Source organism: Selaginella moellendorffii, unplaced genomic scaffold (genome assembly GCF_000143415.4).
Source record: "Selaginella moellendorffii unplaced genomic scaffold, v1.0 SELMOscaffold_17, whole genome shotgun sequence".
Lineage (NCBI taxonomy): Eukaryota > Viridiplantae > Streptophyta > Lycopodiopsida > Selaginellales > Selaginellaceae > Selaginella > Selaginella moellendorffii.
Window position 1 is genome coordinate 174,668 of NW_003314278.1, and position 15,879 is coordinate 190,546.

Consider the following 15,879-nt stretch of genomic DNA (forward strand, 5'->3'; position numbering starts at 1 on the left):
ACAAAGAAAAAATCAAGAACAAACAAAACAAGAGATTTTTTATTTTTCCATTTTATTTTCTACAATGTGACATTCCAAGAACGACAGTTTGTAATGGTGCTGTGGACCAAAAGCACATCCACTGTAAGAAACATCCATCGCCAATTCAAGCATAAAGGAGAAGCTATGAAGAACTTTGGCCAAATATCTCCACTCCACTTTTCTCCACTCCACCCGGAAGACCAATTAATCGAGTGAGTGAATAATCTTCCCAAAACGCGCTTGGATGAATCTTCACTGTGCCAGGGCACAGCATACTGTGGAGGATCGACCCTGTTGTCACGGTCACCGAGGGAAGCTGGATCGCTGGGACGCTGGAATCGAATGAGATATCATTTCCCCCGTCCACCTGGTTCTCTATCGCCTGGCAAAAGCGCGCATGCCACCCGTGAAAGTCCCAGAGATGGAGCTTGCACTGCCAAGGACTCTGCTCCTTCCGTGACCGCATCGAGCAAAAAAGAGCACGCTTACCTCTCTTTCTCTCCTTTCGGGAGCTGCGAACAGGATATGGAACCGGCCAGCTAGCGCCATGACACCCAACCGAGTGGAACAAGTTACATCTTTTCTCCTTCACTGTGCTTGTAAAAAGAGAAGATACATCAGAGAGGATGATGCGGGGTCCAGAATTTCAAACATACCTCTTCAAGAGTGTAGAGTCAAACCGGGAATTTAGGCCGAGCTTGCGGGCGCCTCCTGCTAATCTAATCGGGAGCGGCACGATCAAATAGCTTGTCCCCTCCCTTGTTTGATTCGAGCTTCGTCTTGGAAGCCGCGAAATAAAAGACAGACATGGACACACTGAAAGGTACCTCATATACGCTCAAAGTCTCTTTAACTTAGCGGCTTGGCTTGTACATTACTTTGAATCTGAAAATGAAACCATGGTCAGCGGGTCTCAAGGGGCCCCCATTCTTTTCATTGGACTCCGAAAAAGCAACTGCTGAAGACTAGAGATTAAAAAGAAGAAAAGAAAAGGCCGAACCTGCGGTGGGGCTTGTCTTTGTCCGCGCACGAAGGGCTCCGAAAAATTCCAACTCAATTTTTCTTTCTTGTTGCTCTTGGACGGCAACGTTTGAAACAGCAACTTCTCCTGCTTTTTTTCTAGAAGAGCTCTATCCTGTCCGTCTCCAAGAGCCGCTTGATTGGCTTGTAGTTGAAGATGTACAAGTCCCCATTCTCCATATCCACTATACTTTCGCCCCTGGAGCATTTCACTCATTAAACCCGACACGCGAATGTAAATGATGAAACCCGGAACTTACTTGTCATCTAGTTGAAACGCACTTATAGGTCTCCGGCATTTGCAGAATACGAAACTGTCGAGAGGAGGCTCAACAACTATGTAAAGTCGCCGTTAGCTTCAAGATAAGAATGAAAAGCACACAGCTTACTCATATCATTTTCGTTACTCGAGTTTGCCTGTTTTAGCATCGACTTGTATCCTTCCGGGAGCTTATTCAGGACAGAAGAATCAAAATGAGCTTGCAGCGTGTCGGCGAACCTGGAGATAATTATCGAGTCGTCACAAATAGTAAGGGTTTTCTCGCGTACCTCTGAGCATAGTCTTGTTCTTGGCTCGACAACCTCTCCCAAATCTCCGGTACAGTCAGTATATGGAGAGCAAACTTCTCAATCTGGTAACAAACGATTCCAACAGCAGATGAAAAGAAAAAAAAAACACCAACTAAACTAATCCGAGGGAACGATTCTATGGAAACAAAGAAAAGGTAAAGCAGAAATGCGAACCTTGAGTAGCCGTGCTCGCAAATAAGATCGCAGCATAAAGAGCGTCCGGTCCAAATCCATCCGGTAGAGCGACACAGTAAGCTCGTCACAAGATTCTTCGACAAAAGCCGCGAGGTTTTCCTCCTAGCGAAGATTCAAATGCTGGAGATCGAGAATGTAGTACCAAAAGATGATACCTCGAGAAGAATCTGCTCCTTGACGCGCTCCACGAGCTCGCCCTGGAATGGCAGAAGCTCAGGCGAGAGCTTCTCGTTGCGCCAGGCGCGCTGCAGCAGTCCGGCATCGCTGACCTCCGCGGAAGACGCGATCGAGGGATCGGTCCAGTCCTCGAGCCCGGCGCCTTCCTCCCCGTCCGCCATAGCCAAAATATTTTCCCCTCACAAAGAAACCCTAAACCCTAAAATTTCTATCAGCTGAAAGGGGAAAAGCAAGGCATTTATTCCAGGAATCAAAGAGATCCTTCGTGCTCCTCAAGAACACGAAGAACACGAAGGATGGATACCACCAAGAACAAAGCGAGACCAACGACTTGTAGACAAGAAATCTTCCAATACCTTCTTCGATACGATCACGCGCCTGGGGCGACGTCCTGGGATTTCTGCTGGAGGTAGCCTGTGACATTGGATCCATACTCGCGCGCCTTCTCGGTCATCTGTGTGGCGGTGTCCATGAGGCGATGCCGCGCGGCTTCGATCTGATCGGTGCCCACCGGATGCCGCCCTTTCGCGTACTTGTAGATCCAGGTGACGGCCGCGACGCAAGAGGCGACGAAGGCGATGGTGGAGAGGATCCCGCCGGTGACGACGATGGCGAGAATTCCCAGCGGCACGAGGATGGGGCTGAAGAGCAGGAAGATTGGAGTGCCGATGACGAGGAAGACGATGGTGGCCAGGATCATGGCGCCGCCCATGGCCGCCAGCGTGAGGCCGCCAAGAGCCAGCGTGGCGATCCCGATGAGCTGCTGGGAGCTGGGCGCGTGCTCCTTGACGCGCTCCACCAGGCCGCGCGAGTGTTCTTGGATGCGCCCGGCCTGATCCTTGGCTTGATCCTTGGTCTTGTCCACGGCTCTCGAGGCCTGGTGGTGATCGCCCATGGTGACAATCGCGATCCGAGAGGAAGAGGAATGAAGAGAAAGACTTGTTCTTGCGATGCTCTCTCGCGCTCGCTCTCTCTCGCGCTCTCGCCAAGAACAAGAAGCTCTCAAAACTTAAAAAAGATTTGTTTGGAGATTTTCTTGGGCCATTTGGCTCATTCTCGCGTTTAGAAACTGCCACATTTTGACAAAAATGGCAAAAAAGAAATAAAAGGGGAGCGATTTCCTTGCATGGTTTTTTGGCCCCTGGCATTATCCACCCACCACTCCAGTTCTCCAAACATTTCATTCTCCATTTTTTTTACCTTACCCGGTCGGTTTTTACCCGGGCGGTGGGTTGAAAACGAAGAACTGACGTTGATTCCTGACAGGATCGAGCGCGAATCTGGAGCATAACGCTCGAATCACTCGCCCGTTGACTGTCGCTGACTGACAGTCAACTAAAGTCAAACCCCCGCATGGCGCGGACCAAGTGTCGCCGCGCCCCTCGCACTGCATGCATGCAAGGCTCGTATTTAAGAAATAGAGCAAAGTTTCTTTTCTTGGAGCTCCGGTTGGATCGTCGAGTCGATCGATCGGTTTCGTTTTTCACGCCCGCGAGGAGAAATAACTTGGGCTGCCATGGCGGAGCGAGCGACGGATCGAGCTCGCGAGCACGCTGGCCGCGCGCAAGAGCAGGCCCGGGGCATGATGCAGAAGATCCAGGAGCGATCGCCCAATTCCAAGCAGGTGTTGGGGCTCTTGACAATCATCACTGGAGTGGTGGTGGCGCTCGTCATCGGCGGCGTCACGCTGGGAGGAACTGTCTTAACTCTGCTCCTCGCATCGCCGGTTTTTCTCCTCCTTAGCCCGGTTCTCGTCCCCATTGGCATCGTCATCGCGCTTGCTACTGGCGGATTTCTCTCGGCCAGCGCCGTGTTTGTGGGATTTTGCTCCGTGGTATCTTGGCTCTACAACTACGCTCGCGGCCGGCATCCCGTGGGAGCCGATCAAATCGACGCTGCCAAGCACAGGATTGCCGACACTGCTAGCCATGTAACCGAGAAGGCTCGCGAGGTGACGGGGTATTTGCAATCTAGAGTTCCAGAGGCTGCTCCAGGTGCTTGATCATCTTGAAAAAAGGAGTGAGAATGAGATCGTTCTGTATCGATGGTTTTTGTTCATCGTCCCCCTTTTGTTGTTGATAAGAAAGTTGAAGAATAAAATTCTTTTGCTTGTACTACATTCCCAACGATTCATCCAGATCATACGATCAAGATGATACAGGGAGTTTCTGCAAACCCATACGGCGCCCTTGATCAGAGCAAACGTTTGCAAGCAAAAGATATGGCGATTCTTCCTTCGTCTCCATCCTAAACACGCTTTCAGCGATCCGGCGAGCTCTCTCGCCATCGCCATGAAGCTTGCAAGCAGCAAGCAGTGCCACCCAAGCCACCATCTCCGACTCCAAACCCACAGCTCTAACCATCTCCTCGGCGTCGTCCAGCCTTCCAGATCGCCCTAGCATATCAACCAAGCAAACGAAGTGATCCACCGTGTGGATCAAGCCAAAGTCCTGCTCGATCGAGGAAAAGTAAGCCTTGCTCTCCTCCAGCTTTCCAGAGTGACAACACGCATACAAAACCCCCGCTAGCGTTACTTCGTTTGGTCCGACACCATCGTTACACATCGCCCAGAAGAGCTCCAGTGGTTCTTTGGTATGCCCGGCTTGGGCATACGCAAGCATGAGAGACGTCCAGCATATAACGTCGGGCTTGGAAACTCTGGCAAAGGCCTTGCGAGCACCCGCTAAGCTCCCGCATCGTTTATACATATCGATCAAACTGGTCCCAATGGTAGCATTCGACTCAAACCCACAGCCCAACACCACCTCGTCAAGAGCTTTTCCGAGTTTCAGATCTGGAATGCTAGCACAGGCATCAAGAACGATCACGAAGGTAACTTCGTTGCAAGAAATTCCCTCAAGTACCATAAGCTTGAAAAGCCCAATTGCAGATTCTGCATGCCCGGCTTGGGCATATGCAGAAAGAAGAGAGTTCCAGGCTATTAAGTTCTCCTTCGGCATTTGCGAAAAGATCTCAAAAGCCTCTAATAAGAGCAAGATCTTGGTGTAAGTTGTGAGCATTAGAAACCAAGTTGTGCTATCTCGAAAAGTCATTTGATCAAAAAGTTGTCTTGCTTGAACAAGATACCCGTTCTGGGCATATGCTGTTACTAGAGCGTTCCATGACACTACATTCTTTACGAGCATCTTATCAAAGATTTGCTTGGCTCTGTGTAGGTCGCCCTCGTCACCATACGCGGTGATCATACACGTCCAAGCAACAACATCGGGCTTCTTGATCTTTGAGAACAAATTCTTGGCTTCGTCAATATGCCCGGATTGGGCATAAGCTACAACCATGGAAGTCATGGCCACCAAATTCACGTCCTCCATTCTCCAAAACACTGCCTCTGCGTGATACAAATTACCAAACTCCCCATACATCCTGATAAGAGCGCTAGCCACCACCACATTCCTCGCGGCAAATCCACTCGCGATGGCTTCCTCGTGGATCAATCCTCCAAGCTTTGGATCCCCAAGAGCTGTGCAAGCCTCTAGCAGGCTCACAAAGCATCGCCCACTCGGCCTAAATCCCTCCACGTCCATCCGAAGGAACCAATCCACTGCCTCTGGGAATCGCCTGTTCTTGACGAGCATCGAGACGATCGAGGCCCACGAGACCGCGTTGCGCTGTGGAGCTCGCTCGAAGATCTGCCAGCATTGATCCAAGAGCCCCTCTCGGGCATACGCTGCGAGAAGGGAATTCCACGAGACGACGTCCCTCTGGGGCATTCGATCGAAGAAGAGCTGGGCGTTCTTCACATCCCCGGCCTGGGCATAAGCGCCGAGCATCAGATTCCACGAGAAGATGTTGGGCTGATCGATCCGGCTGAAGACGCGCTGCGCGTCCTCGATGCTGCCGCACCGCCCAAACATCTCGATCAGGAGATTAGAGAGGTAGCGATCACGAGGAATCGCTCCTCCGGCCGCTACCACCGACGAGTGAATCCCCCAGGCCTGTTCTAAATCCTTGCACTCCCTCGCGAGAGAGGCGTAGTGATCTACTCTTGCTAGATTCCTCATTCGCGCTGCTCTTCAATGGCGATGATCGCAGCGTTATCTTCCATAGCCATTTTGTTTGAGTGTTCTTCCCGCCCTAGGGTTTAGGAAATTTGGAGAGAGAACTTTTTGGCGATGGCGGTGTTTGAGGCGCCAGCGCCGATGCAAGCGGTAAGCTCATCGCGCCTGCGCATATCGATCGATCGCGTCTTTCTTGCAAATGTAGGTGATCGGGAGCGCTATTTCTCGATGCCGGAGTGCGAGCAATCCTGGAGCTTTGATTTCGGTCACTCTTTCTTGCATCGATGCTTGCGATGGCGTGGATCGCTCCAAATTCAGCTTCTCTGGTTCTTAATTCCTCTTTTTTTCTTCTTCTTGTTTTCGCTGTATTGAGCGATGATCTTGCAGTCTCGGATACCGGTCTCAGCGTTACTGGCAAAGCGATGGATGATTTTTGCCACCTCGTTGTTGCGAATCCTCCTATCTTGGATCATGCTGAAATTCTCTGGGGTAAGAACGTTGGTGCTCTAATTGTCACTATTTTCATTATTTTTGTTTTGTTCCAGATAGAGTGCTCGAGGTTTCCACCCCGGGTATGATCTATAGTCATTCAAGTGATCTATAGCATTGGATTTTTTTTCTTGCCAGATCCCATCGAGAAGAAAATGCGTAACTACCAATTGCGATTCACCGACGCTAGCGGCCTCCAGATTCTAGAACTCCGACCGCAATGGAGAGAAAAGCGGTAAGTACTCACAGAAAATGATTCGACGCCTTTAGCATTGGAAATTTCAGAACGCTAGTGTCAATGGACATTGAAGGCCCGACGCTGGAAACGGTGTCATCCTTCAGGAATTTGCTGGAGAAGGTCAGTAAAACTATCGATGATATACTTTTCTTGAGCTTACCAGGTTTCTCTTCAGTTTTCCCTTCCAATTATCGAAGTGTCCCTGGAATGGCACTACGTTAATTGTCGAGGCGAGCGCGACACTTACCAGAGTCGAGAGGTCCTGACAAGAGAACCATCGGAGCTTGATGAGCTTGCGACAGGCTTTGCACACTATTTGCACAATAGTCGCCTTTCGGAAGCGGATCGTGTAGCTGGTATACATGTCAACATTGGAAGGGGTGGCTCGGACAACATTGGTTCTAGTCTACATGCATGTGTAGCTATTACTGAACCACTGACGACGGTGTCTTCAAAAACGAAGGTTTGTAAAATCTAAAATGAAACGCTTATAAACTCGGTCTTGTGTTGCAGATTATGTACTTCGAAGATTTTGCGTACACTCCAGTGCCTTCGGCGATGCAGCAGTTTTTGTCGAAGGTTGACTGGATGAAGTTTAATCTCCCAGTACAGTCTGTCGACACAGAGACGGCTACTATCACTTGGGAGTGTTCCAGACACGAGTCGATTGATCTTGTTCTCCACAAGGTCACGAAAAATATCCTGTTGAAAGACATCTTGATTTTGGTATATCGTCCTTGACTGCTTTCTTAACCTGGACGGAGATTGAACGCTAGATGTGAAGCGAAACAGGTGAAACGGGCTATTGAAGGAGCTCTTCATGACTTGAAACTAAAACTGCCTCATCGTTTGGCGAGCCCCCAAGCAATCAAGGTAGCTTCCAAATTATTTTTTCTTTCTTCGTTTCTCGTTTCTTAGCCACATCGTCTGTGCAGATGATGTCGTGCGTTCCAGACCTCTCTAGATGCATTGCAGGACTGATCAAGTCCTCCACAGACGCATCGTTCCAAGCCCAGTGCGCATCACTGTTGGGACTGCTACCGTCAGAGACTCACAAACTAGAAGGCCAGATCAGTGACAAGCTGAGTTCAATCGTTATAGACACTGACAATTCAAACTCCGGAAAACTAATCGCCTACGACAACTTAGCAAAAGAAGCCGGCAGTGACACTGACAACTCAAACACGGGAAAACTAATCACCTACGAAAACTTAGCAATCGAAGCCAGCAGTGACACCGACAAGTCTGATGCTGAAGACTTCTTTACAATTCCATAAGAGAGGTAAGTCACATGGTTTTGATACACTTCTCTAACTGATCTGTGTAGTGGCTTTGATCTTCGGAGATCGGATGGGATGGCTCTGGTATTGACAGTTCAAGTGGGTCTAGCCGACAACGACAAGGATCTCGGACAGGAGAGGTTCTGCAGTAATACCGAAGCTTACGCGGCTCTTCTCCGACGCTGTGCGAACGAGAGAAACTTGGTCGATGGGAAACGTGTACACGAACATCTCCGACGCTACGGTTACGAGAATGAGACCTTTCTCGGCAATCTTCTCGTCCAGATGTACGGGAAGTGTAGCAGCATCGACGACGCCGCCCTCGCCTTTGACAGCATCCGCAAGAAAGATCTCTTCTCTTGGAACATCATGATCGCTGCATTCGCCGAGAATGGCTGCTTGGATCGGGCCGTGGGTGTTTTCAAGGCGATGCCGGACAGAGACGTGGTCTCCTGGAATGCCGTGATAGCAGCGTACGCAAACAACGGTCAGCTCGACGGGGCGTTTCAGATTTTTGCAAAGGTGCCGCAGAAAAACGCAGTGTCATGGAACGTCTTGATCGCGGCGTATGCCCAGAACGGGTACCACAGAATGGCGTTCATCCTGTTCTGGACAATGAGCTTCGATGGCACCAGGCCAAACGAGATCAGCTTCATCAACATCCTCGAGTTGTGCTCGATCGGCCAAGGCAGGATCATTCACTCGGTCCTGGTGAGCACCGGATTGCTGGTAGCGTCTGCCAAAGTCGCCAACGCAGTGATCACCATGTTTGGGGAGTGTGGAAGCGTGGAAGAAGCCGAGCTCGTGTTCCAGGGAGTGGAAGATCGCGACGTTGTCACTTGGACCGCGATGGTGGCGGCGTATGCTCAGAACGGACAGATGGACGAAGCGAGAAGTCTGTTCGATCGAATGCCGGTGAAGAACGTCGTGTCGTGGAACGCGATGATCTCCGCGTATGCGCAAGCCGGGCATACTGACGAAGCTCTGGAGGTTTTCGAGCTCATGGAGCCGGCCAGGATCAAGCGCAACAGGGGGACTTTTGTGGCTGTTCTTGCCGCTGGCCTCGACTTGGAGCAAGGGAAGAAGATCCACGACAGCGTTCACTCGAGTGGATTGGAAAGGAACGAGATGGTCGCGACAGCGCTGCTGAGCATGTATGGAGCTTGTGGAAGCACCGATGACGCCAGGCAGGTGTTCGAGCAGGTCCCGAAGCTCGATTTGGTTTGCTGGAACGCGATGATCACAGCCTACGTCCAGAACGATCGAGGCCGGGAGGCGCTCGAGATCTTCCACCGGCTGGAAATGGAAGGCGTCAAATGCAACGAAGTCACTTACCTTGCGGCTCTCGACGCCTGCGCCTGCCTCGCGGTCCAGTCCGAAGGAAGATCGCTCCACAAGAGAGTCTCCGAGGCCGGGTTGCTGCTCACGAGCTTCAAGGTGGCGAACTCTCTCATCAACATGTATGGGAAGTCCGGGAACCTTGAAGCCGCGGAGGAGATCTTCGAGAGCATGCCGAGCCGGGACATCTCCTCGTGGAACGTTTTGCTGACGGTCTATGGACACAACGGGCTGGGGGACTTGGCGGTGGACCGTTTCACGGAGTCGTGCTTGGAAGGCTTTGAGCCGGACTCCATCACTTTCCTGGCGGTGCTCCAAGCTTGCAGCCATGCCGGACTGCTCGACACCGGCGTGGAGCTGCTGGTCTCGATCCAGGAGGACTGGGGCATTGATCCGACGCAGTACCACTACCTCTGCGTCGTGGATCTGCTGGGACGATCCGGAGAGCTTGTCAGGGCCGAGGCTTTGATCAACAGCATGCCTTTCGAGCCGGAGGAGGGAGCGTGGAGATCGCTCCTCGGGGGGTGCCGGGTGAACAGCGACGTTGGTCGAGGCGAGCGAGCGACGCAGAGGTTGCTGGTGATGTCGGAGGATTCGTCGCCTTACGTGCTCATGGCCAACATCTACGCGAGCATCAGGAACTTCGATCTGGCCGAGAGGCTGAGGAGCGTCATGGCGGATCGAAACGTGAAGAAGCAGCCGGGGCTCAGCTGGATCGAAGTGAGGGGGCGGATCCACACTTTCGCCGCGAATGACAAGCTCCATGCCAGGAAGGAAGAGATCTACGCTGGACTGGATCGGCTCTTTGTGGAGCTCCAGCGAGAAGGATATCGGCCGGACACGAGAGTGGCGCTCTACGATGTGGAGGAGGAGAAGAAAGTGAGGATGCTGCTCCATCACAGCGAGAAGCTGGCCATCATGTTTGGATTGATGAGCACACCGGATGGAAGTCCTCTGTTCGTGCTCAAGAACTTGAGAGTTTGCGCGGATTGTCACGCCGCCACCAAGATCATCGCCAAGATCACCAAGAGGAAGATCGTGATGAGGGACGCGAGTCGATTCCACCACTTTGAGAATGGTAAATGCTCGTGCTGTGACTATTGGTAGCCCTCATTTTTAAATAGGTTTGCGCGCGAAGTTTAAATTCAAAAGCCTTAAATCGCGGGAAAAGTCAAATGTATTTAATCTCAAGAACCCTAAAAAAAGGAGAACAAGCGGAGGTACGTACGTCACAGGCATTTAATTTAGCGCTTAGATCCGCGAAAGAAGCTACGCTGCTCGATCCAGCTTGAGAGATTCCACAAACTCTTCCAGGGATTTGTGAGATGTTCCTCCGGGCGCCACGGCGCGTTGACCGGCGATTCTCATTCTTGCGACACTTCTTCTCGCCCATTTGCCCTCTTTTCCCTGCATCAGCTTGACCACGGCGCTGGAAATCGCTGTAGCGTCCATGGCGGCGTCGAATGGCACGCCGATCTTCCAGATGTCCGTGATGAATTTCTGGTTGAGATTCTGCTCGGCCATGCAAGGCCATCCCAGCATTGGAACTCCGCTCCAGATGCTCTCCAGGACGGAATTCCAGCCGCAGTGCGTGAGAAATCCTCCCACCGCGTCGTGCTGGAGCACTTGGAGCTGTGGTGCCCATGGAACAACTAGTCCTTTCTCCAGAGCTTTCGCTCTCTCCTGGAACTTTTCCATGAAGTCCTCGTCTTTGTCTTCCACCAAGTTGGTTCTAAACACCCAAACAAAATCTATGCCGCTGGCCTCCAAGCCTCTCGCGAGCTCCTTGATCGAGCGCATGGAATCTATCCCCGCCACCGTTCCAAACGAGACATAGAGCACCGAAGCTTTCTTCTTGTTGTTCAGCCACTTAAGTATCGCTCCTGTGTCTTTGGCTGTTTCCAGGGAGGAGGACGAGCTTGGCAGCATCGGACCGAGCACCACTAACTCATGCTCGACGAACTGGCGGAGAGCAGCGATGGCTTCCACCTCTATCTCGTTAAAGGTATTCGTGACAACCCAGGAAGCCTTGAGATTGTTCCTAATGGAGCTCTGGCTTAGTTTGAAACCAGGATCTGCTGGACTTTCCTCATGGAGTGCGAATGGGAGCTCCCTCGCTCGCAGCCGTGGAACTCCTTCGAGATATGGAATGAACTCGTCCTTTGTTTCCTCTGGTAAGTTCACAAGACTTAGTACGTTCTATAGGTACTCTCTTACACTTACCTCGCAGAGGGACGCATCCGCTGGAAACTAAATCTGGCGCATGGATCATTAACAGCAAGAATGCCGCATTCGAAGTCCAAAAGGCAGCTCTCGGAAGATGGAGTTTTGCCGCGACTTCGCCCGTCCAGTCCAGGAGGAAATCAGAGACTAGACAAGCAACTCGCTGCTCTTGATTGAGTATTTCCTCCAGCAGCCTTTCAAACGTTCCTCGCAAACTGTGCATGAGAGTTATCGCCTCCCAGATGGCTTCTATGCCGGTTTTCTTGGTATCTCCTTGCCCTTCCAACTGATCATCTGGAATGCTAACGAACTTGAGTGTGCTTGCAGAGTCGGGCATAGTCTCGCTGATTGCTCGGAGAACTCTCGATTGTGTTCTTCTGGTGGTGACGAACGTGACTTTGAGGCCCTGCGAGACAAGACGAGCAGCAAAGTGAAGCATGGGAGTTATGTGCCCCATTACAGGTAATGGAAACACGACGACCGTACTGCTCTCCATTGGAGTTCTCTACACTCTTCTACTGCAGAATGCCTACACAGATCCACAAATCTACTGGCGAGCAGAGTGGATAAATACTAGAGGCGAGCTGGCTCAGCGACAAATCGCATTGCCGCGGCATCTACAGAAGCGTCTACTGTGGGTGATCCTGTTTTAATCTTCATCTTCGGCAGGGAATTGACAACTAGCCATTCGTATTTTTGTGTACTCAAATCGGATTTCCTCCAACACGCTATGAAGAGTAAGTCAACGATTCCCCAACGTCCGATGTTATCTTGATATGATACTGGTTTTCGTTTTTCCAGTGTTCGTATGGCTTTAGAACTTCACAAAGACTTGGCTTAGTAAATTTCATGGTGGGGACAAGTGGAACGAACCAGCAAAAGTGGCATGTTTTCACAGCAGACAATTCAACGTGTCAAGAGTCTATATAAAATGGTAAGAGCTCCTTTGTTTTCATTTGAGAACTTGGGATCGAAAATAAAGAGTTTCTTTTGTTGTGTATTGTCCAGGTACAAACGAACAGGAGAAAAGAACAAAAAGAAAATCGCGCTACCGCATTTATTTCTGCTACAACTCTAGAAGAAGAAGAATCCGTCCCATGCAAGCAAAAACCAGAAAAGAACCTCCTCTACCGGCACAGAAGATCAAAAAAGGAGAGCTTTCTACGCTCCTGGAGCAACCTCCTGCGTCCTGGATTGCAAGTAGCCAGTCACTTCCCGGGCCTTCTCCGTGACATGCGAGGCAGTATCAGCGATGCGGTGCTTGGCAGCGTCGATCTTGTCTGCTCCAACAGGCTTTTGGCCGCGGACATAGTTGTAGATCCAGGAGACGAAAGAGCAGAAGCCAACGAAGACGGTGCTAGCCAGCAAGAAGCCTCCAATCCCGAGAGCCACCATGATGCCGAGAGGGACGAGCACGGGGCTCAAGAGGAGGAAGACAGGGGTGGCGAGCAAGAGCGTGATCCCCACGCCTCCGATGGTCACACCGCCCAGGACGAGCGTCACGATCGCTCCCGTGATGAGCGTCACGAAGCCCAGCATCCGGTTGGAAGACGGAGATTTGTGGTGGAGGCCTTGGATCACTCCGCGGGGATCTTGCTGCTGGAGAGCGCGGGAGGCTTGATCGCGAGCTGCCATCGCTTATACAAGGAAAGGAGAAGAGAAAAAGAGAAGAAAAAAGACTCGCGAGAGCTAGAGGACTTGGAACCTCTAGATTGAATGTTTGGAGGGATGATTGTGGTATGGTTTTATACGAGATTGTTTGCGTCCATGCATGCAAATTGGGTGGTGGACTGTGGCGACAGTGCGGAAACTTTTAACTTTGGAAAATGCGTGTCAAATGCGTGGTTTTTCACTCGCCAACAAAAGAGAGCGGCGTCCACCGGATTTAACTAGAAAAAGCATTGGTTTTATATCCAAAAGATCGGCTGATTTATTGATCATAATGATCAAAGCCATGATTTTCTATGTTCTACTATGGTTTTTCTTGAGCGTGGGGATTGCTGTAAATCAAGAAGTGAGAACATTATTTACTAGTGATTATTTGATTTGTGTCTAAACTGGCAGATTTATATTGTGTATTTGGGAGGAACCCAAGGGATTGATGCTCAGAGGTTAAGCGAGAGCCACCATGAGATTCTCTCCAGAGCCACTGGGAGGTAATTAATCACGGTGAATCTGAAAGTTCTTACCTTATATTGCAGTTTGGATTCTGCCAAAGAGTCAATGATTCACAGCTATAGGTACTCGTTTAGCGGCTTCTCTGCAAGATTAGACGAAGAACAAGCGGAGTTACTGTCCAGTTAAGTCTCTAGAACTTGTGGAAAGGATCGAGAGTTTTGATATTCGTGAGCAGGATCACAAGAAGTTCTTAGCATCTATCCCAGCAAAACTTATCAAATCCAGACCACGCGATCATGGGACTTTCTTGGGTTGACAGACTCCATGGTTGTAGCGGACAAAGAAAACCATGAAGCTGCGGGTTCCTACAACGTGATTGTGGGACTCCTTGACACAGGTAAGAAAGAAAGTGAAAAGACCAAAACTCACCATATTGATTTACCTTGTAGGAATCTGGCCGGAATCTCAAAGCTTTAGAGACGATGACATGACACCAGTTCCAAGTCGCTGGAGAGGAGAGTGCGTGAATCCACCCGGAATAAACTCTTCCTTTATCATCCTTTGCAACAGGTAAGAAAAACAAATATCAAAGTTTGGACAAAGAAAAAACCGCTGTGGACCTTGTAACAGGAAACTTATTGGAGCGAAGTTTTTCAACTCTAGAGTGAAATCGCCAGAGTATGGAAATGCCCGGGACGACAATGGCCACGGCACACACACGGCCTCCACAGCCACCGGAAGGCTCGTGAGCAACGCAAGCATGCAAGGCCTGGCTCGAGGAACCGCCCGGGGTGGCGTGCCTCTCGCACGCCTCGCCATCTACAAGGTTTGCTGGGGGATTGGCTGCGAAGAATCGGACATCCTCGCGGGGTATGACGCCGCGGTGGGCGATGGAGTGGACGTGATATCCGTCTCCATCGGAGGACCCGCGGTGAAGTATAGCTTGGATGGGTTGGCGATCGGAGCTTACCACGCGGTGGAGAAGGGCGTCGCGGTAGCGGCCGGGGCTGGAAACTTTGGTATCTGGACGATGCAGGTGATCAATGCCGCGCCGTGGATTTTCACCATCGCTGCTAGCACCATTGACAGGAGCATTGACAAAGCCAAGGTAACTCTAAACGAAAGTTGGTGATTTGTCTAACTTGTTTGATCGATCGAAGAGAAACGAGAGTGATAACTTCAAGCCAGCACCCGAGATGGGATACTTTTCACTGGGAGGGCCAAACCCGATTAGTCCGGATATAATCAAGGCAAGTCGTCTTTGTATTCTTATTCTTTTGTTCTTCATGTTGTTGTTATTACTATTGTTATTTGTATATTGTTATCAGCCGGACGTGACTGCTCCTGGTGTTGATATCTTGGCAGCTTGGCCAAGTGGTATCGCAGTTCCAGGATTCAATGGCGGTACCATTTACAGCGACTATGCCCTTCTCTCCGGAACTTCCATGTCCACGCCTCACGCTGGGGGAGCTCTGGCATTCGTAAAGTCGGTCCATCCATCTTGGAGCCCCGCTGCTCTAAAATCTGCGCTCATGACAACAGGTAAACTATCCAATCTCGAAAGCTTACAAATCAAATAATGGATATGAAACAAGAAAGGATCATGTTCTTTGCAGCCACAACTCTTGACAATACAAACCAAACAATCAAAACATCCTACGGCGAGCCAGCGACACTCTTCAGCTATGGCTCCGGGCAAATCCAGCCAGCAAAAGCGCTCGATCCGGGGCTGGTCTACGACATAGAACCCACGGACTACATCTCATACCTTTGCAGCACGGGCTACTCCTCGGCCCAAGTTCGCAACATCACTGGGGACAAGTCCACTGCGTGCTCCACAAACTCCACCTTCGATCTAAACTATCCCTCCATTGGAATCGCGCGGCTTGATCCTGGAGAGAGCAACGCAGTGACCGTCGCCAGGACGCTGACGAGCGTGGGATCGTCGCCATCGGATTACCGCGCGAGCGTGGACAAGCCAAGCGATGCCAGGCTCTCGGTTGTGGTGGAACCCGAGACGCTGCGTTTCGGTAGCTCCGGAGCCAAGCTTTCTTTCAAGGTGGCGGTCACCTTGGCGAGTTCTTCAGGGCACACCAACGCAACCTGGATCTACTCGGCATTGATCTGGAGCGATGGAGTTCATCGTGTTCGCAGCCCGATTGCTGTTCTTGCCTCGTCGTCTTGATTGGCT

General features: G+C 50.9%; 9 protein-coding genes across 12 annotated transcripts; 4 read left to right on the forward strand and 5 right to left on the reverse strand.

The window, feature by feature from the left end:
- Nucleotides 1–21: 21 nt before the first annotated feature.
- Nucleotides 22–2,175, reverse strand: LOC9640064 (DNA replication complex GINS protein SLD5). 4 transcript variants are annotated; one of them, XM_024676225.1, is made up of 9 exons: nt 1,962–2,175; nt 1,786–1,908; nt 1,591–1,673; nt 1,431–1,540; nt 1,302–1,377; nt 1,022–1,240; nt 678–906; nt 511–612; nt 22–454 (listed from the first exon to the last, which is right to left on the reverse strand). In XM_024676225.1, the coding sequence occupies exons 1-6, from the start codon at nt 2,142–2,144 to the stop codon at nt 1,141–1,143; spliced, it is 675 nt and encodes a 224-aa protein (XP_024531993.1). In that variant the 5' UTR covers nt 2,145–2,175; the 3' UTR covers nt 22–454; nt 511–612; nt 678–906; nt 1,022–1,140. The 4 variants fall into 4 exon arrangements, with proteins under 4 accessions (XP_024531993.1, XP_024531992.1, XP_024531991.1 ...); XM_024676224.1 differs by having other exon boundaries at nt 678–976; XM_024676223.1 differs by having other exon boundaries at nt 702–979.
- A 178-nt stretch (nt 2,176–2,353) lies between these two features.
- Nucleotides 2,354–2,878, reverse strand: LOC9640065 (oleosin 1). Its single transcript, XM_002971561.1, has one exon. It carries the CDS (start codon nt 2,876–2,878, stop codon nt 2,354–2,356), a length of 525 nt encoding a protein of 174 aa, XP_002971607.1.
- Nucleotides 2,879–3,499: 621 nt separating this feature from the next.
- Nucleotides 3,500–3,985, forward strand: LOC9640066 (oleosin 16 kDa). Its single transcript, XM_002971344.3, has one exon. It carries the CDS (start codon nt 3,500–3,502, stop codon nt 3,983–3,985), a length of 486 nt encoding a protein of 161 aa, XP_002971390.2.
- Nucleotides 3,986–4,130: 145 nt separating this feature from the next.
- LOC112346830 (pentatricopeptide repeat-containing protein At4g02750-like) lies at nt 4,131–6,005 on the reverse strand. Its single transcript, XM_024676599.1, has one exon. The coding sequence runs from the start codon at nt 6,003–6,005 to the stop codon at nt 4,131–4,133; it is 1,875 nt and encodes a 624-aa protein (XP_024532367.1).
- A 111-nt stretch (nt 6,006–6,116) lies between these two features.
- Nucleotides 6,117–8,006, forward strand: LOC112346831 (type 2 DNA topoisomerase 6 subunit B-like). Its single transcript, XM_024676600.1, has 10 exons — nt 6,117–6,152; nt 6,208–6,328; nt 6,390–6,491; nt 6,548–6,574; nt 6,630–6,726; nt 6,777–6,849; nt 6,905–7,192; nt 7,243–7,462; nt 7,514–7,602; nt 7,665–8,006. Exons 1-10 carry the CDS (start codon nt 6,117–6,119, stop codon nt 8,004–8,006), a joined length of 1,395 nt encoding a protein of 464 aa, XP_024532368.1.
- LOC9642779 (pentatricopeptide repeat-containing protein At4g02750) lies at nt 7,771–10,482 on the forward strand. Its single transcript, XM_024676521.1, has 2 exons — nt 7,771–8,011; nt 8,057–10,482. Exon 2 carries the CDS (start codon nt 8,085–8,087, stop codon nt 10,452–10,454), a length of 2,370 nt encoding a protein of 789 aa, XP_024532289.1. The 5' UTR covers nt 7,771–8,011; nt 8,057–8,084; the 3' UTR covers nt 10,455–10,482.
- Nucleotides 10,483–10,506: 24 nt separating this feature from the next.
- Nucleotides 10,507–12,289, reverse strand: LOC9642780 (UDP-glycosyltransferase 85A7). The gene is made up of 2 exons (XM_002971562.2): nt 11,571–12,289; nt 10,507–11,518 (listed from the first exon to the last, which is right to left on the reverse strand). Exons 1-2 carry the CDS (start codon nt 12,064–12,066, stop codon nt 10,617–10,619), a joined length of 1,398 nt encoding a protein of 465 aa, XP_002971608.1. The 5' UTR covers nt 12,067–12,289; the 3' UTR covers nt 10,507–10,616.
- A 300-nt stretch (nt 12,290–12,589) lies between these two features.
- On the reverse strand, nt 12,590–13,244 carry LOC9640067 (oleosin 1). Its single transcript, XM_002971563.2, has one exon. The coding sequence runs from the start codon at nt 13,203–13,205 to the stop codon at nt 12,732–12,734; it is 474 nt and encodes a 157-aa protein (XP_002971609.1). The 5' UTR covers nt 13,206–13,244; the 3' UTR covers nt 12,590–12,731.
- Nucleotides 13,245–13,698: 454 nt separating this feature from the next.
- LOC9640068 (cucumisin) lies at nt 13,699–15,873 on the forward strand. Its single transcript, XM_024676601.1, has 5 exons — nt 13,699–13,726; nt 13,924–14,085; nt 14,366–14,796; nt 15,017–15,230; nt 15,305–15,873. The coding sequence occupies exons 1-5, from the start codon at nt 13,699–13,701 to the stop codon at nt 15,871–15,873; spliced, it is 1,404 nt and encodes a 467-aa protein (XP_024532369.1).
- The last annotated feature ends 6 nt before the right edge of the window (nt 15,874–15,879 follow it).